This window comes from Hyla sarda, chromosome 1 (assembly GCF_029499605.1).
Source record: "Hyla sarda isolate aHylSar1 chromosome 1, aHylSar1.hap1, whole genome shotgun sequence".
NCBI classification, from domain to species: Eukaryota; Metazoa; Chordata; class Amphibia; order Anura; family Hylidae; genus Hyla; species Hyla sarda.
Window position 1 is genome coordinate 601,688,299 of NC_079189.1, and position 26,935 is coordinate 601,715,233.

The 26,935-nt window shown below is 45.7% G+C and overlaps 1 protein-coding gene across 1 annotated transcript in view; it reads right to left on the bottom strand.

Moving 5' to 3' along the window:
* The window catches only part of LOC130294092 (zinc finger protein 84-like), a gene marked incomplete at its 5' end in the record, with an annotated part of 41,809 nt that overhangs the window by 12,733 nt on the left and 2,141 nt on the right, over positions 1-26,935 (bottom strand). Inside the window, 2 exons of the mRNA XM_056543559.1 lie at positions 1,821-1,888; positions 1,972-2,137. Of these exons, the coding sequence (XP_056399534.1) occupies positions 1,821-1,888; positions 1,972-2,137 (234 nt within the window). The remainder of the gene's footprint in view (positions 1-1,820; positions 1,889-1,971; positions 2,138-26,935) is intronic.

Sequence of the window (26,935 nt, forward strand, 5' to 3'; positions counted from 1 at the left end):
CCGGGTGGCCGAATATAAGGTACTGGGAATAAGGCAGATGACGGACTGGCAACAGTCAAAATAGTAGGCTAAAAGCCAGGTAAGGAAGTCAAGTTAAAGGGGTACTCCGGCCCTAACACATCTTATCCCCTATCGAAATGGTGTCTGGTAGCGCCCCCTACAGTGCAGGGAGGTATTACATGTTCTGTACTATTAACCTGTATTACTGAAGTGTATGAAGTGACTGGTGTCTGGTAGCACCCCCTACAGTACAGGGAGGTATTACATGTTCTGTACTACTCTTTACCTGTATTACTGAAGTGTATGAAGTGACTGGTGTCTGGTAGCGCCCCCTACAGTACAGGGAGGTATTACATGTTCTGTACTACTCTTTACCTGTATTACTGAAGTGTATGCACTGACTGGTGTCTGGTAGCGCCCTCTACAGTACAGGGAGGTATTACATGTTCTGTACTCTTTACCTATATTACTGAAGAGCATGCACTGACTGGTGTCTGGTAGCGCCCCCTACAGTACAGGGAGGTATTACATGTTCTGTACTACTCTTTACCTGTATTACTGAAGTGTATGCACTGACTGGTGTCTGGTAGCGCCCCCTACAGTACAGGGTGGTACTACATGTTCTGTACTACTCTTTACCTGTATTACTGAAGTGTATGCACTGACTGGTGTCTGGTAGCGCCCCCTACAGTACAGGGTGGTACTACATGTTCTGTACTACTCTTTGCCTGTATTACTGAAGTGTATGCACTGACTGGCTGGTAGCGCCCCCTACAATACAGGGAGGTATTACATGTTCTGTATTACTCTTTACCTGTATTACTGAAGTGTATGCACTGACTGGTGTCTGGTAGCGCCCCCTACAGTACAGGGAGGTATTACATGTTCTGTACTACTCTTTACCTGTATTACTGAAGTGTATGCACTGACTGGTGTCTGGTAGCGCCCCCTACAGTACAGGGAGGTATTACATGTTCTGTACTCTTTACCTGTATTACTGAAGTGTATGCACTGACTGGTGCCTGGTAGAGCCCCCTACAGTACAGGGAGGTATTACATGTTCTGTACTACTCTTTACCTGTATTACTGGAGTGTATGCACTGACTGGTGTCTGGTAGCGCCCCCTACAGTACAGGGAGGTATTACATGTTCTGTACTCTTTACCTGTATTACTGAAGTGTATGCACTGACTGGTGCCTGGTAGAGCCCCCTACAGTACAGGGAGGTATTACATGTTCTGTACTACTCTTTACCTGTATTACTGGAGTGTATGCACTGACTGGTGTCTGGTAGCGCCCCCTACAGTACAGGGAGGTATTACATGTTCTGTACTCTTTACCTGTACCAGGGTTAGCTGCTCCTTTGGACACCAGGTGAGGGCGACTCCATGTTACTTTTTTTTAGGACACTGTGTCCTGTACAGGACCCTGAAGAAGCTCCTGTCCTCTACATAGACAGTGATTACAGCTCCCAGCAGATCTTTATTACTTTTATCTGTAAGGACTTGCTTTATCTATATTAGTTATCTACTTATTTTTCTTTAATCCTCACTTTTTCCAATTTTTGGGTGACATTTTGGGGCTTCAGAACCAATTACCAGCTTTCCATAGAGTTATGGCCTCAACGTCCTCTGACGCCCCGATATGCATTGATTTTACCTGCACTGTGAAAATAAAGAAGCCTGTACCTGATCACCTAAACGTGAGTGCCCCCGCATCGTCTTTTTTCTGGATAAAGCATATAATACTGTAGGATAAAACAAGACTGAACACAAGAGCTTCACAGCCCTTCTACAGATCATAGGGAATATCTCCATCTACCTGATCCTGATCCTGTGGAAGAAGAGGACGGGGACACCTCTCTGCTGCTGTTCTCTTACTGGATCTGACTGTAGGGAACACATACAGAGACTGAATTCATTCTTTACATACAAATAATGAGAGGACGTGTGTATATAGTCATGTCTATTACCTGCTGATGTGAGGGGCTGCTGATCCTCCATCATCACCTGATCCTTGTACTGATCCTTGTGTCCTTCTACATACTCCCACTCCTCCATGGAGAAATACACCGCCACGTCCTGACACCTTATAGAAAGCAGAGACAATATATCATTTCTAATTTTTATCATAACACAAAATAATAAAATTCAGAAATTCCCGGTCACAGACGATCCGGTGTATAAACTCCATCGGGGACATTTATCATCGTTCTTTGGTAAGCGAGTTCTGTGGTCATGTTTTTTTCTTGCTTTGGTTTTGCTTATGTATGATGTATTTATCATACTATATACCAGGAGGTTTATAAATTTGGCTCACATAAGCAAAAACCAATAAATAACTTCAGAACACTACTGGGAAACACCACCTCCTTCTCCTCTGTGTTTATTAAAAGTTTTTACTACTTTTTTATTATTACGTTTTATTATTTTTTTTTCTCATTTCAGATCAGTATGTATGCAGAGGACTTCTTTGTCTTCATTGGATTACGTAGATGACTAGTGTTTTATTTTCTCAATTAATAAAATGCTTAAAGAGGGCTTGTACGGGGAGTGTTTTTTTTGGAATAATTTTTTTTCTCAACATGTTTTTTTTATTTAAATTTACTTTACTTTCTTAGTAGTGGAAGCCGTCTTATAGACGGAATCCATTACTAAGCCAGTGCTTAGTGTTAGCCTCAAAAACAGCTAGCGCTAACCCCCAATTATTACCCCTGTACCCACCGCCACAGGGGTGCAGGGAAGAGCCGGTACCAACAGGCCCAGAGCTTCAAAAATGGCACTCCTGGGCCTAGGCGGTAACAGGCTGGCATTATTTAGGCTGGGGAGGGCCAGTAATAATGGTCCTCGCCCACCCTGGTAACATCAGGCTGTTTGTATCTGGCTGATACTGAAAATAGGGGGAACCACACAAGTTTTTTGGAAATAATTAAATAATTTAAAAAACGTGTGTGGTTCCCCCTATTTTCATTCTCAGCCAGATACCAACCAAGCAGCAACAGCCTGATGTTACCAGGGTGGGCGAGGAACATTGTTACTGGCCCTCCCCAGCCTAAATAACGGCAGCCTGTTACCGCCTAGGCCCAGGAGCGCCATATTTGATGCTCCGGGCATGTTAGTACTGGCTCTTCCTGACACCCCTGTGGCAGTGGGTACCGGGGTAATAATTGGGGGTTAGCACTAGCTGTTTCTGGTGCTAACGCTAAGTAATGGATTCCGTATATGAGACAGCTTCCACTACTAAGCCTGTAATGTAAATTAAAAAAAAAACACAGCACATTTAAAAAACTTTTATTCCCACAAGCCCTCATTAACCATTTTATTAATATTAAAATGAAGAAAAAGTGGGTCATCGTTGTAGTCCTCTGAATCCGAAGTAGTCCTCTGCATAAATGGATCTGGAATAATAATTAAAAAAAACACAAAAATATGTTAGTACTTTTATAGGGCTCTCCCCTGGGGAGAATGCCCATAAAGCAGTGTTTCCAACAGGGAGCCTCCAGCTGTTGCTAAACTACAACCCCCATTATTTCCAGACAGCCTTTGGCTGGCTGGGAATGATGGGTGTTTTAATTAAGCAACAGTGAGCCTCCAGTTTATCAATATCTGGAGTCTCGCTGTTCCTAAACTACAACTCCTACCATGATAGGAGTTGTAGTTTAGGAACAGCGAGACTCTAACAGTTGCTAAACTACAACTCCCATGATGGGAGTTGTAGTTTAGCAACAGCTGGAGGCACCCCGTTTCTAAACTACAACGTCCATGATAGGAGTTATAGTTTAGAAAAATCTGGAGGCACCCTGGTGTTAAAATGACAGCCGCATCTACCACTAGCCCGCTAGCTGTTGCAAGACTACAACTCCCAGCAAGCCCTTACAGTGAGGACATGCTGGGAGTTGTAGTTGCAACCTCTTGGGCGGGTGGTTGATACAGGCCAGTGGCCAGGGCAGCGGAGCCGAACGGCTTCCAGAAATATGAAACTACACTGTAATTTCATATTTCCCCAGGCATTGCCGTGATTGACCAACACCCCACCCCACCGGCGCTCATCTCCCCCCCCCCCCCACCCAAACGCCGCCACTCATCTCCCCCCCGCATGCTGCCGCCGCTCATTTCCCGCCCCCCAATGCCACCACCGCTCATCTCTCCCCCCAACGCCAACGCCGCTTATCTCCCCCCTCGCCGCTGCCGCTCATTTCCCCCACAATGTCGCTGCTCATCTCCCCCCCACAATGCGGCCACTGCTCATCTCCCCCCTGCTGCCACTCATCTCCCCCCCCCCCCCGCTGCCGATCCACCCCAACGTTGCCAATGCTGATCTCCCTCACCCCACCGCCGCTCATCTCCCCCCCCAATGCCACCGCACATTTCCCGCCCCCAACGCCGTTGCTCTTTTACCCCCACCAACGCCACCGCCGCTCTCCCCCACCCCCGCCGCTGCTGCTCATCTCCCACCCCAATGTTGGTTTATAAGACGGAGCCCGTACTCCTTTATGCAGCTGTGATTTCATATTTCCCGCTGGAGCCGTGATCTCGGTTCCCGGAAATATGAAATACCGCTCTCCAAAGCAAGTTTTGTAAGCCAGGTCCAGACTTGCTTATATTTACGCTGTTTTGGAGGTGGTTGCGACTTTTTGTGCGACTTTCGCACTTGATAAATCCCTGACCACTGCAAAATAAAATTCTCTTTTAAAATAAAAATAAAATTCTCTTTTGTAGGCTCTTTGTAGCTTTTGCTAGGTTATGCGACTTTTTGTGCGACATTTGTAAGCAAAAAAGAGCTCTAAATCCCTTGATAAATCCCCCTCCATAAATTCCTGCCTCCTCCAGTGTCTTAGTCTAATGACGTCACTGAGAACTGCGACTCCTCCTGATGACATCACAATCCTCATATATATATATATACACTACATACCTCCACCGCAGCCTGTACAGAGCCGTGTACTTACCCTGTGCTTACACCACCTGCCATGATGTCACAGTCATGTGATCAGTCACATGGAGAAAGAGGAGGAGGAGTCACATGATCAGGGGCTGCTGCTCTAGGCTCATCTGCTCAGTGTATGCAGGACTCTGCTGTGCTGGTTGTGATCGCTGCTGGATGAGCTGAAGTTATGTGTATGCAGCAGAGCTGTGTGTGTGTGATGTGCGTGGTGCAGAGCTGTGTATGTGTGTGTTATATATGTCTGCAGCAGAGCTGTGTGTAATGTGCATGTAGCTGAGCTGTATGTGTACACAGTAGAGCTGTATATGTGTAATGTACATGTAGCTGTGCTGTATGTGTACACAGTAGAGCTGTATATGTGTAATGTACATGTAGCTGAGCTGTATGTGTACACAGTAGAGCTGTATATGTGTAATGTACATGTAGCTGAGCTGTATGTGTACACAGTAGAGCTGTATATGTGTAATGTGCATGTAGCTGAGCTGTATGTGTACACAGTAGAGCTGTATATGTGTAATGTGCATGTAGCTGAGCTGTATGTGTACACAGGAGAGCTGTATATGTGTAATGTGCATGTAGCTGAGCTGTATGTGTACACAGGAGAGCTGTATATGTGTAATGTGCATGTAGCTGAGCTGTATGTGTACACAGTAGAGCTGTATATGTGTAATGTGCATGTAGCTGAGCTGTATGTGTACACAGTAGTGCTGTATATGTGTAATGTGCATGTAGCTGAGCTGTATGTGTACACAGTAGAGCTGTATATGTGTAATGTACATGTAGCTGAGCTGTGTGTGTACACAGTAGAGCTGTATATGTGTAATGTACATGTAGCTGAGCTGTGTGTGTACACAGTAGAGCTGTATATGTGTAATGTACATGTAGCTGAGCTGTATGTGTACACAGTAGAGCTGTACATGTGTAATGTACATGTAGCTGAGCTGTATGTGTACACAGTAGAGCTGTATATGTGTAATGTACATGTAGCTGAGCTGTATGTGTACACAGTAGAGCTGTATATGTGTAATGTGCATGTAGCTGAGCTGTATGTGTACACAGTAGAGCTGTATATGTGTAATGTGCATGTAGCTGAGCTGTATGTGTACACAGTAGAGCTGTATATGTGTAATGTGCATGTAGCTGAGCTGTATGTGTACACAGTAGAGCTGTACATGTGTAATGTACATGTAGCTGATCTGTATGTGTACACAGTAGAGCTGTATATGTGTAATGTACATGTAGCTGAGCTGTATGTGTACACAGTAGAGCTGTATATGTGTAATGTGCATGTAGCTGAGCTGTATGTGTACACAGTAGAGCTGTATATGTGTAATATACATGTAGCTGAGCTGTATGTGTACACAGTAGAGCTGTATATGTGTAATGTGCATGTAGCTGAGCTGTATGTGTACACAGTAGAGCTGGATATGTGTAATGTACATGTAGCTGAGCTGTATGTGTACACAGTAGAGCTGGATATGTGTAATGTACATGTAGCTGAGCTGTATGTGTACACAGTAGAGCTGTATATGTGTAATGTACATGTAGCTGAGCTGTATGTGTACACAGTAGAGCTGTATATGTGTAATGTGCATGTAGCTGAGCTGTATGTGTACACAGTAGAGCTGTATATGTGTAATGTGCATGTAGCTGAGCTGTATGTGTACACAGTAGTGCTGTATATGTGTAATGTGCATGTAGCTGAGCTGTATGTGTACACAGTAGAGCTGTATATGTGTAATGTACATGTAGCTGAGCTGTATGTGTACACAGTAGAGCTGTATATGTGTAATGTACATGTAGCTGAGCTGTGTGTGTACACAGTAGAGCTGTATATGTGTAATGTACATGTAGCTGAGCTGTATGTGTACACAGTAGAGCTGTACATGTGTAATGTACATGTAGCTGATCTGTATGTGTACACAGTAGAGCTGTATATGTGTAATGTACATGTAGCTGAGCTGTATGTGTACACAGTAGAGCTGTATATGTGTAATGTGCATGTAGCTGAGCTGTATGTGTACACAGTAGAGCTGTATATGTGTAATGTGCATGTAGCTGAGCTGTATGTGTACACAGTAGAGCTGTGTGTAATGTACATGTAGCTGAGCTGTATGTGTACACAGTAGAGCTGTATATGTGTAATGTACATGTAGCTGAGCTGTATGTGTACACAGTAGAGCTGTATATGTGAAATGTACATGTAGCTGAGCTGTATGTGTACACAGTAGAGCTGTATATGTGTAATGTACATGTAGCTGAGCTGTATGTGTACACAGGAGAGCTGTATATGTGTAATGTGCATGTAGCTGAGCTGTATGTGTACACAGTAGAGCTGTATATGTGTAATGTACATGTAGCTGAGCTGTGTGTGTACACAGTAGAGCTGTATATGTGTAATGTACATGTAGCTGAGCTGTGTGTGTACACAGTAGAGCTGTATATGTGTAATGTACATGTAGCTGAGCTGTATGTGTACACAGTAGAGCTGTACATGTGTAATGTACATGTAGCTGAGCTGTATGTGTACACAGTAGAGCTGTATATGTGTAATGTACATGTAGCTGAGCTGTATGTGTACACAGTAGAGCTGTATATGTGTAATGTGCATGTAGCTGAGCTGTATGTGTACACAGTAGAGCTGTATATGTGTAATGTGCATGTAGCTGAGCTGTATGTGTACACAGTAGAGCTGTATATGTGTAATGTGCATGTAGCTGAGCTGTATGTGTACACAGTAGAGCTGTACATGTGTAATGTACATGTAGCTGATCTGTATGTGTACACAGTAGAGCTGTATATGTGTAATGTACATGTAGCTGAGCTGTATGTGTACACAGTAGAGCTGTATATGTGTAATGTGCATGTAGCTGAGCTGTATGTGTACACAGTAGAGCTGTATATGTGTAATATACATGTAGCTGAGCTGTATGTGTACACAGTAGAGCTGTATATGTGTAATGTGCATGTAGCTGAGCTGTATGTGTACACAGTAGAGCTGGATATGTGTAATGTACATGTAGCTGAGCTGTATGTGTACACAGTAGAGCTGTATATGTGTAATGTACATGTAGCTGAGCTGTATGTGTACACAGTAGAGCTGTATATGTGTAATGTACATGTAGCTGAGCTGTATGTGTACACAGTAGAGCTGTATATGTGTAATGTGCATGTAGCTGAGCTGTATGTGTACACAGTAGAGCTGTATATGTGTAATGTGCATGTAGCTGAGCTGTATGTGTACACAGTAGTGCTGTATATGTGTAATGTGCATGTAGCTGAGCTGTATGTGTACACAGTAGAGCTGTATATGTGTAATGTGCATGTAGCTGAGCTGTATGTGTACACAGTAGAGCTGTATATGTGTAATGTACATGTAGCTGAGCTGTGTGTGTACACAGTAGAGCTGTATATGTGTAATGTACATGTAGCTGAGCTGTATGTGTACACAGTAGAGCTGTACATGTGTAATGTACATGTAGCTGATCTGTATGTGTACACAGTAGAGCTGTATATGTGTAATGTACATGTAGCTGAGCTGTATGTGTACACAGTAGAGCTGTATATGTGTAATGTGCATGTAGCTGAGCTGTATGTGTACACAGTAGAGCTGTATATGTGTAATGTGCATGTAGCTGAGCTGTATGTGTACACAGTAGAGCTGTGTGTAATGTACATGTAGCTGAGCTGTATGTGTACACAGTAGAGCTGTATATGTGTAATGTACATGTAGCTGAGCTGTATGTGTACACAGTAGAGCTGTATATGTGAAATGTACATGTAGCTGAGCTGTATGTGTACACAGTAGAGCTGTATATGTGTAATGTACATGTAGCTGAGCTGTATGTGTACACAGTAGAGCTGTATATGTGTAATGTGCATGTAGCTGAGCTGTATGTGTACACAGTAGTGCTGTGTATATGTAATGTACATGTAGCTGAGCTGTATGTGTACACAGTAGAGCTGTGTGTAATGTGCATGTAGCTGAGCTGTATGTGTACACAGTAGAGCTGTATATGTGTAATGTACATGTAGCTGAGCTGTATGTGTACACAGTAGTGCTGTATATGCGTAATGTGCATGTAGCTGAGCTGTATGTGTACACAGTAGAGCTGTATATGTGTAATGTGCATGTAGCTGAGCTGTATGTGTACACAGTAGAGCTGTATATGTGTAATGTACATGTAGCTGAGCTGTATGTGTACACGGTAGAGCTGTGTGTAATGTGCATGTAGCTGAGCTGTATGTGTACACGGTAGAGCTGTATATGTGTAATGTGCATGTAGCTGAGCTGTATGTGTACACAGTAGAGCTGTATATGTGTAATGTGCATGTAGCTGAGCTGTATGTGTACACAGTAGAGCTGTACATGTGTAATGTACATGTAGCTGAGCTGTATGTGTACACAGTAGAGCTGTATATGTGTAATGTGCATGTAGCTGAGCTGTATGTGTACACAGTAGAGCTGTATATGTGTAATGTACATGTAGCTGAGCTGTATGTGTACACAGTAGAGCTGTATATGTGTAATGTGCATGTAGCTGAGCTGTATGTGTACACAGTAGAGCTGTATATGTGTAATGTGCATGTAGCTGAGCTGTATGTGTGTAATGTACATGTAGCTGAGCTGTATGTGTACACAGTAGTGCTGTATATGTGTAATTTACATGTAGCTGAGCTGTATGTGTACACAGTAGAGCTGTATATGTGTAATGTACATGTAGCTGAGCTGTATGTGTACACAGTAGAGCTGTATATGTGTAATGTGCATGTAGCTGAGCTGTATGTGTACACAGTAGTGCTGTATATGTGTAATGTACATGTAGCTGAGCTGTATGTGTACACAGTAGTGCTGTATATGTGTAATGTACATGTAGCTGAGCTGTATGTGTACACAGTAGAGCTGTATATGTGTAATGTGCATGTAGCTGAGCTGTATGTGTACACAGTAGAGCTGTATATGTGTAATGTACATGTAGCTGAGCTGTATGTGTACACAATAGAGCTGTATATGTGTAATGTGCATGTAGCTGAGCTGTATGTGTACACAGTAGAGCTGTATATGTGTAATGTACATGTAGCTAAGCTGTATGTGTACACAGTAGAGCTGTATATGTGTAATGTACATGTAGCTGAGCTGTATGTGTACACAGTAGAGCTGTATATGTGTAATGTACATGTAGCTGAGCTGTATGTGTACACATTAGAGCTGTATATGTGTAATGTACATGTAGCTGAGACAGGGTGAGACAGGGTGGGGGATGATGGGGGACATGATGAGACTGGGTGGGGGTTGATGAGACAGGGTGGGGGATGATGAGGGGGGAATCATGGGGGGACATGATGAGACAGGGTGGGGGGGATGAGGAGACGGTGGGGGGATGAGGAGACAGGGTGGGGGAAATGATGAGGGAGAATGATTGATTGATGGGGGGACATGATGAGACAGGGTGGGGGATGATGAGACGGGGAAATGATGGTGGGGGAGGCACTAAATGCTTAATGTCTGTATGGCTAGTGGTGGTCTATGACGGGGAAATTATGAGACATGGGGGGATGATGAGACATGGGGGGCGGCGATGAGAGGGGTTAATGTGGCACAGGGACTGATAAAAGGGAAGGAATGATTTGGCACTGGAGGGGACAGGACCAAACTGAGGTGCAGAAGAAAACGAAGTTGGGCGGATGATGTGGCATTTAGTCCAAGTAATTTATTTTACATTTTATTTTTAATACTTAAATTTCCCTGTTAAAATGGGGGCGTGTGTTATACGCCGATAAATACAGTATATATATATATATATATATATATATATATATATATATATATATATACACACACACACATCTATATTAATTTGTTTATTAATATATATATAAATATAATGTCACCCATATAATACATAATACAGCCAGTGGTATTGCTAGGGTTGGTGTCACTACGTACCTACCCCCCCCCCCCAAAGTAATTTTTTGGCCAGTTGTGACAGACGCCACTAGTGTAGCGCATTGTGAAAAAATCCAGTATAATAATCAAATATACCAATTGCCATAAAATGGGAAAGCGCTATAGAAGTTTTCACCATTTAAAACTACAGCTCCCAGAATGACTTAAAGGGGTACTCCGGTGGAAAACATTTTCTTTCAAATAAACTGGTACAGATTTGTAAATTACTTCTATTTAAAAATCTTAATCCTTCCAGTACTTATCAGCTGCTATATGCTCCTCAGGAAGTTCTTTTCTTTTTGAATTTCCCTTCTGTCTGACCACAGTGCTCTCTGCTGACACCTCTGTCCATGTCAGGAACTGTCCAGAGCAGAAGAGGTTTGCTATGGGGATTTGCTCCTACTCTGGACAGTTCCTAAAATGGACAGAGGTGTCAGTAAAGAGCACTGGGGTCAGACAGAAAGGAAATTAAAAAAGAAAAGAACTTCTTGTGGAGCATACAGTAGCTGATAAGTACTGAAAGGATTTTTAAATAGAAGTACCGGTAATTTACAAATCTGTTTAACTTTCTGGCACCAGTTGATTTAAAAAAAATTTTGCCAGCAGAGTACCCCTTTAAGCAGTGGTAAGGTTATCCTGGGAGTTGTAGTTTCACTCATCATAACTGTACGACTTACAAATGACTTTAGCTCTGATAGAACAAAATGAGTAGAATACACAATAATATCAGTGATTACAGGTGACATCTTCTCTATAGTGAGGAGAATACACAATAATATCAGTGATTACAGGTGACGTCCTCTCTATAGTAAGGAGAATACACAATGATATTGTCACGATTCGGCTACGGGTTGTGGATCCGCTGTGTCAGCGAGGGATTGGCGTGGACCGTGCTAGTGGACCGGTTCTAAGAGGCTACTGGTTTTCACCAGAGCCCGCCGCAAAGCGGGATGGTCTTGCTGCGGCAGTAGCAACCAGGTCGTATCCACTAGCAACGGCTCAACCTCGCTGACTGCTGAGAAGGCGTGGGACAGAAGGACTAGGCAGAGGCAAGGTCAGACGTAGCAGAAGGTCGGGGGCAGGCGACAAGGTTCGTAGTCAGGATGGATAGCAGAAGTTCAGGTAACACAGGCTTTGGACACACTAAACGCTTTCACTGGCACAAGGCAACAAGATCCGGCAAGGGAGTGCAAGGGAGGAGATCAGATATAGCCAGGGAGCAGGTGGAAGCCAATTAAGCTAATTGGGCCAGGCACCAATCATTGGTGCACTGGCCCTTTAAGTCTCAGAGAGCTGGCGCGCGCGCGCCCTAGAGAGCGGAGCCGCGCGCGCCAGCACATGACAGCAGGGGACCGGGACGGGTAAGTGACCTGGGATGCGATTCGCGAGCGGGCGCGTCCCGCTGTGCGAATCGCATCCCCGACGGCCATGACAGTGCAGCGCTCCCGGTCAGCGGGACTGACCGGGGCGCTGCAGGGAGAAAGACGCCGTGAGCGCTCCGGGGAGGAGCGGGGACCCGGAGCGCTAGGCGTAACAGATATCAGTGACTACAGGTGACGTCTTCTCTATAGTGAGGAGAATACACAATGATATCACTGACTACAGGTGACGTCTTCTCTATAGTGAGGAGAATACACAATGATATCAGTGATTACAGGTGACGTCTTCTCTATAGTGAGGAGAATACACAATGATATCACTGACTACAGGTGACGTCTTCTCTATAGTGAGGAGAATACACAATGATATCAGTGACTACAGGTGACGTCTTCTCTATAGTGAGGAGAATACACAATGATATCAGTGACTACAGGTGACGTCTTCTCTATAGTGAGGAGAATATACAATGATATCAGTGACTACAGGTGACGTCTTCTCTATAGTGAGGAGAATACACAATGATATCAGTGACTACAGGTGACGTCTTCTCTATAGTGAGGAGAATACACAATGATATCAGTGATTACAGGTGAAGTCTTCTCTATAGTGAGGAGAATGTACAATGATATCAGTGACTACAGATGACGTCTTCTCTATAGTGAGGAGAATACACAATGATATCAGTGACTACAGGTGACGTCTCCTCTATAGTGAGGAGAATACACAATGATATCAGTGACTACAGGTGACGTCTCCTCTATAATGAGGAGAATACACAATGATATCAGTGATTACAGGTGACGTCTTCTCTATAGTGAGGAGAATACACAATGATATCAGTGATTACAGGTGACGTCTTCTCTATAGTGAGGAGAATACACAATGATATCAGTGATTACAGGTGACGTCTTCTCTATAGTGAGGAGAATACACAATGATATCAGTGACTACAGGTGACGTCTTCTCTATAGTCTTTTCAGATGGTACATACCACCAGGACTTGTTCCAGCTAAATGTTCACTCAGCAGAACTTGATGCCCAGATAGTTCCTCACTATGTCAGCGGATTCTAATCCTCTATATGAAAACAATAATTATTATAATACTGCCAAACACTGTACCCTTTGAATATAATACTGGCACACACCGTACCCTCTGAATATGATACTACTACACACTGTACCCTCTGAATATAATACCGCCACACACCGTACCCTCTGTATATAAAACTGCCACACACCATACCCTCTGTATATAAAACCGCCACACACCGTACCCTCTGTATATAAAACCGCCACACACCATACCCTCTGTATAAAAAACCGCTATACACGGTAACCTCTGCATATAAAACCCACCGTATCCTCTGTATATAAAACCGCCACACACCGTAACCTCTGAATATAAAACCGCCACACACCGTATCCTCTGTGTATAAAACCGCCACACACTGTATCCTCTGTATATAAAACCGCCACACACCGTACCCTCTGTATATAAAACCGCCACACACTGTACCCTCTGTATATAAAACCGCCACACACCGTACCCTCTGTTTATAAAACCGCCACACACCGTTACCTCTGAATATAAAACCGCCACACACCGTATCCTCTGTGTATAAAACCGCCACACACCGTACCCTCTGTATATAAAACCGCAACACACCATACCCTCTATATATAAAACCGCCACACACCGTACCCTCTGTGTATAAAACCGCCACACACCGTACCCTCTGTATATAAAACCGCCACACACCGTACCCTCTGTATATAAAACCGCCACACACCATACCCTCAGTATATAAAACCGCCACACACCGTAACCTCTGAATATAAAACCGCCACACACCGTATCCTCTGTGTATAAAACCGCCACACACTGTACCCTCTGTATATAAAACAGCAACACCGTACCCTCTGTATATAAAACCGCCACACACCATACTGTAGAATCAAATTTATTAACTGCTATTTTTTATAAACACATAAAAATGCGCAAATGCACTTTTCTTGCGCAAATATACATCACCTCGGAGGACACGTACCAGAGTGTTCTAAAGCATTCGAGAATTTTATTAACTATTTTTGGACAGTTAGGACTACTACTCCCATCATGGACAGACTCTGCCCATGATGGGAGTTATAGTCCAGGGGCTGAGGTGCAGATCGCAGCAGGTCATTCTCCAGAGACCCGCTGTGATCCGCATTTACTAACTGTAAAAGCCGGTGGCACATGCGGCTACACTGCACTGCCCACCAGCTCCTGTATACTGTATCACATTTCATCATCCCCGCCCGGGAGACTGGAGCTCTGATTGGTGAAAAGCAATTCACCATTCAGAGCTCCTGTCTCCCGGCAGCGGCGATAATGAAATGTGAAAGCTTTATACAGTAGCCGGCGGCAGCGCAGTGGAGCTGCATGTGCCGCCGGCTTTTACAGTTAGTAAATGCGGATCACAGCGGATCTCTGGAGAATGACCCAGTGCGATCTGCACCTCAGCCCCTGGACTATAACCCCCATCATGGGCAGAGTTTGTCCATGATGGGAGTAGTTGTAGTCCCGCAGTGATGAGGGATGGCACTTGCTGATGAAAGGGGAGGAATGATGTGGCACGGGGAAGAGGGGGGGGGGAAACTGAGGAGCAGGGAGAATCAAAATTGGGGGGATGATGAGGCATATAGTTCAGAGCTTCCAAGTAATTTATTTTACAGAAATTATTTTTCCTCAAATTTTTCTGTAAAAATGAGGGTGCGTTTTATACGCCGATAAAAAATGTATACATTAGCCTGGAGCCGTCGGGCAGTGCAGTGGAGCCGCATGTGCCGCCGGCTTGTAAAGTTAATAAATGCGGATCCCAGCAGAGAAGGACCTGCTGTGATCCATTATGCAAAACGCATAGTGAGAACAGAGTCAGGCCTGGACTGTGTAGCTCCGCCCCCTGATGACATCAACACTAGGAGGCTGAGCAGCAAAGGTCGCAGGGGGTCTCAGGAGTGAGAACCCCTTTCTATCTGTCCCTCTGCTCTTGGACTACTACTCCCATCATGGGGCATACTCTGCCCATTATAGGAGTTATAGTCCAGGGGTTGAGGGGCAGATCGAAAGGGGGGCTCACTCTTGCGACCTTTACTGCTCCGCCCCCTAGTGATGACGTCATTAGGGGACAGAGCTACACAGTCCAGACCTGACTATGTTCTCATTATGCGTTTTGCATAATGAGAATAGAGCCTTTCTGCCAGTGTGTTCCCATACAGGGAGACTCCAACTGTTGTTTAACTACAGCCCCCCATGATGGGAGTTGTAGTTTAGCAAGGGAGAGCGCCAAAAATATACTAACCTTTATTTTATTTTCTTCTCATTTTAGATACGTGAATGCAGAGGACTACACCAGATTCGGTGGATTGCAACGATGACCAGCGTTTTTTTTTTTATTTCAATAAAAGGGTTAATGAGGGCTGTGGGGGAGTGTTTGTTTTGTTTTGTTTTTTAATAAAAATTTTTTTTCAATGTAGTGGAAGCAGTTTTATAGATTCAATTAAATAAATTACTATGCCAGGGCTTAGCGTTAGCCCCAAAATCAGCTAACGCTAACCTTCTATTATTACCCCGGTACCCACCGCCACAGGGGTGCCTGGAAGAGCCGGTACCAACAGGCCTGGAGCATCAAAAATGGCGCTCCTGGGCCTAGGCAGTAACAGGCTGGCATTATTTAGGCTTGGGAGAGCCAGTAAAAATGGTCCTCGCCCACCCTTGTAACCTCAGGTTGTTGCTGCTTGGTTGGTATCTGGTTGATTTTTTTTTTTATTTTATTATTATTTAAAAAAATAAAACGTGTGTGGTTCCCCATTTTTTCATTATTAGCCAGATACCAACCAAGCAGCAACAGCCTAACATTACAAGGGTGGGCGAGGACCATTGTTACTAGCTCTCCCCAGCCTAAATAACACCAGCCTGTTACCACCTAGGCCCAGGAGCGCCATTTTTGACGCTCTGGTCCAGTTGGTACCGGCTCTTCCCGGCACCCCTGTGGCGGTGGGTACCGGGGAGCAATAATTTTGGGTTAGCGTTAGCTGATTTTGTGGCTAACACTGAGCCCTGGCTTAGTAATGGATTTTGTCTACAGTACAAGACACCTTCCACTACTAAGCCTGAAAATTCAATTATAAAAACACGACACATTGAAAAAAAATTATAAAAAAAAAAAAAAACACTCCCCCACAGCCCTCGTTAACCCTTTTAGTGACATTTAAAATAACGCTGTTCATCATCACAAACCGCCGAATCTGACGTAGTCCTCCGCATTCACGTATCTAAAATGAGAAGAAAACAAAAAACAATAAAACTACAACCATTTCTGTGATTTCTACATTATCAAAAAGGTGGTGTGAAATTTTTGATGTAAACTGGACTCTCACCCCTTTCAAAATATCATGTAAAGCAGACAATATACATGGACACGCCCACTTTTACAAAACTGACGTGAACAGTGTAAACTGCGGCACAAATCTCTTTGTGCAAAATTCTTTGGGAATCTCCCCCTTTGTGTACTTTATAAAGATTTATGATTTTACTATTGTGCAGAGTTTTGTTCGGTGCACACTGCTGCTCCGGGACTTCTAGCTATGTGAGTAGTGTACCGTGTTAGGTAGGTGTGGTGGGGATACTGTAAGGCTGTGTTTCCCAACCAGGGTGCCTCCAGCTGTTGCAAAACTACAATTCCCAGCATGCCCGGACAGCCTTCAGCTGTCTGGGCATCCTGGGAGTTGTAGTTTCGCAACAGCTTGAGACACCCGGGTTGGGAAACACTGTGATAAGGCATATACTGAGGGTGAACAAGAAGCCCATGATCACACATGTTGGAAACCAACATTGGTCACACTAGTATGAATCTAATCAGCTTATGCAAGTGCGCCACCTACAGGTCAGTATTCAGCAGAATTCCACTGGAAAACATTTTTTTTTTCTAAATCAACTGGTGCCAGAAAGTTAAACAGATTTGTACATTACTATTACTCTATTTAAAAATATTAATCCTTCCATTATTTATTAGCTGCTGTATGATCCACAGGAAGTTCTTTTGTTTTTGAATTTCCTTTCTGTCTGACCACATTGCTCTCTGCTGACACCTCTGTCCATTTCAGGAACTGTCCAGAGCAGGATAGGTTTTCTATGGGAATTTGCTCCTACTCAGCAAAGAGAGAACTGTGGTCAGACAGAAAAGACATTCAAAAAGAAAAGAACTTCATGTGGAACATACAGCAGCTGATAAGTACTGCAAGGATTAAGATTTTTAAATAAAAGTACTTTACAAATCTGTTTAACTTTCTGGCACCAGTTGATTTAGAAAAAATGGTTTTCCAGGGGAGTACCCCTTTTAAAGCGTTACTGTCATTAGTAAGAAAATATGACGATAAAGGTTATTGAACTTTCCAATGTGAATTGTAATCTTTGCTGAGTGCGTACCATTTTTCTCCCCAGGTAGGAAGTCCAGGAGATCTTATCACACTGATGACTAGAATCTACTGTAGACAACACTTCACACTCCCTTCTCCTCAGCTCAGAGAACTGAAAGCTTCAGTGATGTGTCATGTTTGAGTGACACTAATTGGCTTGAGAGCAACACACCCCCCTCCCTGCAGTTCAAACAGGAAACAAGCCCTGTGGAAACGACCCCTGTGTGGAGCCCAAAGCAGTGAAATGGTTTACTGCCTGTCCACAAGATGATCATGAAACTTAGATGATATCATCTAAATTTATATGTTGTATATTTGTTATCCTATTTTCTATTACAAAAGTATTAAACAAGGGGGGCGTGGCTTGCCGCAGACTGAGATGGCCACCTGAGAGGAGAGCTCCCGTACCCAGAGGCCATTAATCTGCTACATAAGCTGCCACAACTCTGTTACCCCATGCCGAGGGGCACCCGCCGCCGCAAGAGATCCTCCTCCACCTGTACTGGCTCTCACCTGCCTCCGGGAGCCATCACCCGCTTCCTGTTGCCCTCGTCAGCTCCAGCCTCACCTCCATCCACCCCGCCAGCCTCGCCGGGCCCGGAGCACGCGCTCCATTCCCGCTCCGTGGGACCTGCATCAAAGACTGCAGCTTCTCCAAGGAGACCTCTGCAACCCCAGGCCGTGCGCTGCACGCCGGAGCTGCTTCACACTGGATCCCGGCGCAACGGGTGCACCTGCCCTCTTCTGGTTCCTGTGTGGCTGCCGTGCTGGAGGCTGCTCAGTGTGCTGCCATGTCAGAGTCCTCGCCAGCAGACCTCAGCGCTCCTAAGGCAGTAAGTGTCTCCCCTGCCCTGTGACCTGCTCCCCAGCGGTGCCTACATCGCCCTCCTGGGACTCCATTGTGCCCTCTGCGGCTCCATTAACCCCCTCCTCCCCTGGACTTTCAAGTGCCCTCAGGGACAGATACTTCCACTGGGGCCACACCCACATTGTATCCTGCGGGCTCCCCTGACGCTCTCCCCCCTGTGGTCCCACCACTGCCCTCCCAGGAGTCCACACCTGTCTCCTCTCCACCTGGGGGCCCTGCTCAGCTTCTCTCTGTTGCCCCTGCTGCCTCCTGTGCCTTTTCTCCCTGCGGGGCTCTACCTAACCCTCAAAGCAATATGGCTGCTTCCAAGAACACAGCAGACAGTCCCAGGGGGGTGACCCCTCCGGTCCCTTCATCCACCCTCAGGCCTGTGGTGGCACCCTCTCCGCCTGCCCTCTCGCCATGGGAAGTGGGTTTGGATTCGGCCCTTATGTGCTCAGGGGCCCCGGCTCCCATACCAGCCACACCTGACCTCTCTTTATTCTCTCAAATGCCCACAAAGGAGGACTTTAAAGCTCTTGTTGCGGAGGTGAGAGATGCCTGCAGAGCGGAGATAGCGGACATGCGTAAGGACCTTCAACATGTCTCGGATAGGGTTGATGACCTGGAAAGTGCGCATGACTCTACCAGATCCTACATAGCGGAACTGCACGCCACAGTATCTGCTCAATCTGACTTTCTGGGGGACTTGCACTCACATGTGGAGGACTTGGACAAAAGGGGCAGGCGTAATAACATTAGAGTCAGGGGCCTCCCAGAGGCAACCCGAGATGAGGATCTCTACGCCACTCTGGAAGCCATCTTTAACATGATCTTGGGTGAGCCACCCTCTCATAGGATCAAATTGGACTGTGCCCATCGGGCGCTCTGCCCTAGACCCACCAATGGTCCTCCCCGTGACGTCATCTGCTGCGTTACTGATTTTCAACTAAAGGAGCGGATCATGTCGAAGTCCCGCTCTCTCCGGAATTTTGATTTCCATAGGGCCCCTATCCAGCTGTTCCAGGACTTGTCCTGGATTACTCTCCGGAAGAGGAAGATGCTACAACCCCTCCTGTCTGCCTTGCGTTCTGCGCAAATACCATATCGATGGTCATTCCCATTTGCTTTACAAGCATGTCGAGATGGACGCTCTGCTGTACTACATTCTCATGCGGACATCCCTGAATTCTGTGCCTCATTGGATCTTCAGGTTCCGAAGCTTCCGGATTGGGCCCTGACTCCCCCTCCTCCCCTGCCTGTGCTCTGGCAACCTGTTGGAGGGGGGCGTCCTGGAGATGGCCGGGGTCGGCGCACCCCGGTTGCTGCTGGCTCCCGGTCCCGACCTCCCTGATTTTGCCTTATGCATTTTCTCTGGAGTTTCTGGCATTGAGCTTCGTCTACTTTGCTGAGGACTCCGCTGCTTTTAGAGTTGACTAATTGTCTTTGATTTTGCCCTTAAGGGTCGCTCCTTATGTTTTCTGATTCTGTGGTGCCTCTTGTGGGTACACTTGTGGAGCAGTGGTTTGGCCTGGCCTCTGGGTGGGATTCCTAGTCTCTTCTTGGCATTCCCTCTGATGTGTTCTTCCATTAACCCCTTCGAGGCCATGACAAACCATGAAGCGTTATTGTGTTGTTTCATGATGCTACTGTTTGGTTTCTCTAAGGTCTCATCTCTGGCTCTAGAGCCAGTGGTTCATTCGTTATTTTCATTTATTGTGCTTATGTTTTCCTTACGTGTTTTATCCCTGTGTGCCTGTCTGTCTCCCCTTCATGTGTTTCTCTTGTTCCGTGTTCAGTGTGTCTCCTGGACTATTTGTCTCCTTCTCTTCTTTCTCTCTTTTTTCTTAGGTCCGGTCCTACATTGTGGAGCTATATGGAATCTGGTGGGCCCCGCTGTTTCCCTCCTTATGGTCTGAGTCTTGTCCACATTTTCCAGTTCCCACATGGCTAAGTGCGTCTCTGAATGTGAAGGGTCTTAACTCCCCTACTAAGCGGCATCTGCTACAGAGGGAGCTGCTGGCCCTCAAGGCTGATATAGTCTTTCTTCAGGAGACGCACTGACAGGTTGGGTACCTTCCAGTTCTTAAATCATCTCTATCCGCAGACATTTCTAGCTTCCACTGATAGGAAAGTAGCTGGGGTGGCTATATTAGTATCCCGACACTGTTCCCTGCAAGTCTCCTCCTCTTATACTGACCAGACAGGGAGGTTTCTCATTATACATGGTTCCCTCGGGGGCAGCCCTTTACTTCTCTGTAACGTCTACGCCCCTAACTCTGCGCAGATCCCCTTCCTTTGTTGGGTACTACAACGCTTACATGCCTACCCGCCCTCAGCCTGGCTGCTGGGAGGGGACTTTAATTTAGTTTTTTCTCCGTCGGCCGACCGACACTCCCTGAGGGGCTCTCAACCTCCCCCTCCCAGATACGGCTCTCTACCCTTTTTCGGCAGTTGGTCCGATCGGCTGCGCTATACGACCTGTGGCGTATCAACCACCGGTCCGATCGCTCATTTTCCTTTTATTCTCACCCCCACCAGCTCCATACGCCAATTAATTATTTTTTTGGGAACCTCCCCTTGGTGCGTATGCTCTCTGCTGCTTCTATGGAACCTATCTCTTGGTCCGATCATAGCCCTGTCCTTGTTTCCTTCTCTCTGTCTTCCTCCTCCCCTCGTTGCTGTCACTGGCGGCTTAATGATACCTTGCTCAAAACCCCTTCTTCCCGGGACTCGATTCTGAACAGCATTAATGAGTACTTTGCTGACAACGAGGGCTCTGTATCCTCCCCGGCTATCCTGTGGGAGGCTCCCAAAGCTGTGGTCAGAGGTCATTGTATTGCCTTGGGCTCTAGACTAAAACATAATGCCCTGCTTCGCTCCCGGGAACTTAAAGCGCAAATTGCTGCTTTGGAAGCTCTCCTACTCACTACCCCCTCCCTCACGGTTTTGAGACGCCTGGTTGCTGCATGGTCACAATTGGGGGACTTGGCACTTCAAAAAGTGGAACGTCAGTTGCTTTATGCTAAGCAGCGGTTTTATGAAAAAGGCAATAAGGCACACACGATGCTGGCTAGGTGCTTGAGGGACCGTGCGGCAGCTCAGGCACCTTCTGCTTTGAGGGACTCCACTGGTACTCTCTTGTATCATCCAGACTCTATCTCTCGCCTTCTTCACAACTACTACTCTAAACTTTACTCTCTTCCCTTGCAACTCCCCTCGGACCCGGGTGAGCGAACTGCTGCTTTAGACTCCTTTCTTTCCCAGTGTAGCCTTCCGGTCCTCTCTGCCGCTGACAGGGAGTCCCTGAATGCGCCCATCACACTTGAGGAGATTTCTGAGGTCCTTAAGTCCCTTCCGACAGGTCCTGACAGGTTTACTTATTTATATTATACAACCTACTCCGCACTTCTTCTTCCTAAACTAGTCCCTTTGTTTAACAGCTTCCTGAACGGGGAGGGGATTCCGCAATCTTTTCTCCACTCCTTAATTACCTTGATTGCCAAACCTAATACGGATCCTCATGACTGTTCTCGCTTCAGGCCTATGGCCCTGCTAAACTCGGACCTGAAATTGTTCTCAAAGGTTTTAGCAGTCCGACTCTGTAGTTTTCTCCCCACCCTTATTCACAAGGACCAGGTTGGTTTTATCCCATGTTATCAGGGGGGTGATAACACAAGACTAGTAGTCGATCTCATTGATCTAATCAACAAGAGATCTGGCCAGGCCTTGATTCTTAGTTTAGATGCCGAAAAGGCTTTTGATTAGTTGAGCTGGCCCTTTATGTTTGCTACCTTACAGAGGTTTGGAATCACAGGTAACTTTTTCACTGCGCTGAGAGGTCTCTACTCCTCTCCTAGTGCTTCTCTTAAGCTCCCGTCTGCCTCTTCCTCATCCTTCACTCTCTATAACAGCACTAGACAGGGTTGTCCGCTCTCTCCCTTGATCTTTGCCTTGTGTATTGAGCCACTGGCTGCCTTGATCCGGGGGAGCGCGGACATCTCGGGAGTTACCCTCCATGAGAAGTCCTTTAAAATATGTCTTTTTGCAGATGATGTCTTGCTTACGCTCACTAACCCTCTTCTGTCCTTGCCTAACTTATACAAACTTTTACATGACTATGGGCGGGTTTCGGGCTACAAAGTTAACCTCTCCAAGTCAGAGGCTATGCCTATCAACCTTCCACCCGCTCTGGTATCGCAACTGCGCTCTAGCTACTCTTTTCGCTGGTCTCCTTCTGCTCTGAAATATTTGGGGGTCTGTCTCTCTCCAAGTTATCCTTCTCTTTACTCTGTCAATTTTCCCTCATTGTTCCGAGAGCTACAGTCCCTAATGGAAAATTGGAGGTCCCAATATATCTCCTTTTTCGGGCGAATTGCTGCGGTCAAGATGACTATACTCCCTTAACTGCTCTATTTTTTTTAAACGTTACCGGTGCGGGTGCCCTTGGCGACGCTGCGATCCTTGCAATCTGCTATTTTTCGGTTTATTTGGGATGCTAGAAGGCACAGACTCCCTAGGTCTGTGATGATGGCTAGTCGGTCTATGGGGGGTCTCGGGGTGCCAGACGTCCTGAATTATTATTGGGCGGCCCACCTGCGCCAACTGGTCTACTCACTGGGCATATAGTAAGTGGATGGAGCTTGAAAAACTCTGTCTGGCACTGGTACACCCTAATACATTCTTATGGTCTTTCCCTCTTCTCCCTCCTACTCATCCTCTTTTGGGCCCTATGTCCTTTACCCGGTATGTTTGGACTTATTGCGCTAAACGCTTTAAGCTTCTCTCCGATGCAATCCTTCCTGTACCACGCGGCCTTTCTCCCTGGTAGCACTTCTCGTATGGTGAGGGAATGGGGTTCGAGGGGTCTATTTTGGGTCTATTTTGTCACCCGCACCCTCCTACCTTTTGAAGATTTGAAATCTCGCTCGGATCTCCCTGCTTCTGAATTGACCCACTATATACAACTGAGGCACTACCTGTCTTCGCAATGGGGTACTCTGATTGTGTCGCTCCCCACGAGCTTCGAGCGGTTGTGTAGGAGTGGGCCCCAGAGGAAGGGACTCCTCTCGAGCATTTATTCCCTTTTGCTCTCTCCCCTGGAAGGTGCCTCCCCTTCTCATCGCTATATGGGGCGTTGGGAGGAAGTCCTTCACACTACCATTTCATTGCCCCAGTGGCAGGTGATATAGGATAGGGCCTCTAAGGCCTCCATTTGCACGGCTTACAAAGAGAAACAGAACAAGATGCTCATGGGCTGGTATCACACTCCGGTCTTGCTCAATAGATTAAACCCTGATATTCCGCCTCAATGTTGGAGATGCTGGGTGGGGTTAGGTGATACATATCATATATTTTGGTCATGCCCATTGATTATACAGTTTTGGGGAATGGTGCGATTCAAGAGATTCTGGGGGTTGGAGTGACCTTGGATCCCCTGGTCTATCTGCTACACCTGTCGTACCGGCCCTTGGCCAAACGTCCGTTCAAGTTGTTCTTGCAAGTTGTTTTAGCAGCCAAGACCCTGATTGCTACGCACTGGAAACATACCTCCCCCCCCCCCCCCATCTGAGGATGAGCTCATATCTAGGATAAGGGAAATTCGCTCCTTAGAGTCCATTACCGCTTCCCTGAATAACTCCATTCCGCAATTTCTTTCAATATCGGAGCTGTGGGACAAGTTCTCGGATAGGCGACCTCCCTGACTCATACTTTTTCTGGACCTTCTTCCTTTTCTTTCTCTCTTTTATTTCTCCCTCCTGTAGTGTCTTTGGTTTGTGGCCTTTCCCCGGTGTTGATTGTCTATGCCCCCTCTTCCTCCCTCCCCATACCCTCACTATGTTGCTCTTCTTTGGAACTAATATGATTTTCTATGTGTTTTCATTTTGCCATGATCTTGATCTGACTGTGTATTAGTTCTCGAGTATTTTTATTGCTTTGTTTTTCCTTTTGCTCTGGGCTTTGATCTTCACTTGGACACACCTGTTTATATTGTTCTTATGTAAAACTAAATAAAAATTTACAGTTGAAAAAAAACTAAAAGTATTAAACCAGAATATGCAGGAGAAGTGTAATCCCTTAAAGAGGGTCCCATCCTTGTTTGTCCCATTCCTTATTGCTATTGGTAAAAAACTGTGCAGAACTCCTCTCTCCAGGGAACTGCATTGTCAGCAAATTCATAGTGGGGGATTCTGACCGATGGGTGGTAAAAAGCAAAGAGGAACACCCGACTGTTCTGTCCTGGGGGGGGGGGGGGGGGATCAGATGCCATAATACAGGGTGGGCCATTTATATGGATACACCTTAATAAAATGGGAATGGTTGGTGATATTAACTTCCTGTTTGTGGCACATTAGTATATGTGGGGGGGGGGGGGGACTTTTCAAGATAGGTGGTGACCATGGCGGCCATTTTGAAGTCGGACATTTTTAATCCAACTTTTGTTTTTTCAATAGGTAGAGGGTCATGTGGCGCATCAAACTTATTGGGAATTTCACAAGAAAAGCAATGATGTGCTTGGTTAAAACGTAACTTTATTCTTTCATGAGTTATTTACAAGTTTCTGACCACTTATAAAATGTGTTCAATGTGCTGCCCATTGTGTTGGATTGTCAATGCAACCCTCTTCTCTATATACTGCTATATACTACTATATACACCGCAGGAGAAATGCTAACACAGGCTTCCAGTATCCGTATACACTGCTATATACTACTATATACACCGCAGGAGAAATGCTAGCACAGGCTTCCAGTATCCGTATACACTGCTATATACTACTATATACACCGCAGGAGAAATGCTAGCACAGGCTTCCAGTATCCGTATACACTGCTATATACTACTATATACACCGCAGGAGAAATGCTAGCACAGGCTTCCAGTATCCGTAGTTTCAGGTGCTGCACATCTCGTATCTTCACAGCATAGACAATTGCCTTCAGATGACCCCAAAGATAAAAGTCTAAGGGGGTCAGATCGGGAGACCTTGGGGGCCATTCAACTGGCCCACGACTACCGATCCACTTTCCGGGAAACTGTTCATCTAGGAATGCTCGGACCTCGGATGGTGCACCACCACATTATGGGTGTCAGGTCCGAGCATTCCTAGATGAACAGTTTCCTGGAAAGTGGATTGGTCATCGTGGGCCAGTTGAATGGCCCCCAAGGTCTCCCGATCTGACCCCCTTAGACTTTTATCTTTGGGGTCATCTGAAGGCAATTGTCTATGCTGTGTAGATACGAGATGTGAAGCACCTGAAACTATGGATACTGGAAGCCTGTGCTAGCATTTCTCCTGCGGTGTATATAGTAGTATATAGCAGTGTATACGGATACTGGAAGCCTGTGCTAGCATTTCTCCTGCGGTGTATATAGTAGTATATAGCAGTGTATACGGATACTGGAAGCCTGTGCTAGCATTTCTCCTGCGGTGTATATAGTAGTATATAGCAGTGTATACGGATACTGGAAGCCTGTGCTAGCATTTCTCCTGCGGTGTATATAGTAGTATATAGCAGTGTATACGGATACTGGAAGCCTGTGCTAGCATTTCTCCTGCGGTGTATATAGTAGTATATAGCAGTGTATACGGATACTGGAAGCCTGTGCTAGCATTTCTCCTGCGGTGTATATAGTAGTATATAGCAGTGTATACGGATACTGGAAGCCTGTGCTAGCATTTCTCCTGCGGTGTTGCTATCAGTGTGTGAAGAGTGGGAGAAGAGGGTTGCATTGACAATCCAACACAATGGGCAGCACATTGAACACATTTTATAAGTGGTCAAAAACTTGTAAATAACTCATGAAAGAATAAAGTTACATTAAAACCAAGCACATCATTGCTTTTCTTGTGAAACTCCCAATAAGTTTGATGTGTCACATGACCCTCTTCCTATTGAAAAAACAAAAGTTGGATTCAAAATGGCCGACTTCAAAATGGCCGCCATGGTCACCACCCATCTTGAAAAGTTTCCCCCCTCACATATACTAATGTGCCACAAACAGGAAGTTAATATCACCAACCATTCCCATTTTACTAAAGTGTATCCATATAAATGGCCCACCCTGTAGAAAACCCATAGGCGGGGTAGCCCGCCATCTCCATGCAGCAACCGTGCCGCACCCGACATTCTAAATAGTAGTTTCCATGAGCAGAGATGTGAAGTCACATCCTATAGACATGAATGGAGTGGGTATCGCGTGACACCACATTCTACAGACATGCCCCCTCCTATAGACATGAATGGAGTGGGTATCGCGTGACACAACATTCTACAGACATGCCCCCTCCTATAGACATGAATGGAGGGGGCATTGTGTGACGTCACGAGGATGTGTGGCGTAGAGATCCCGGGGGT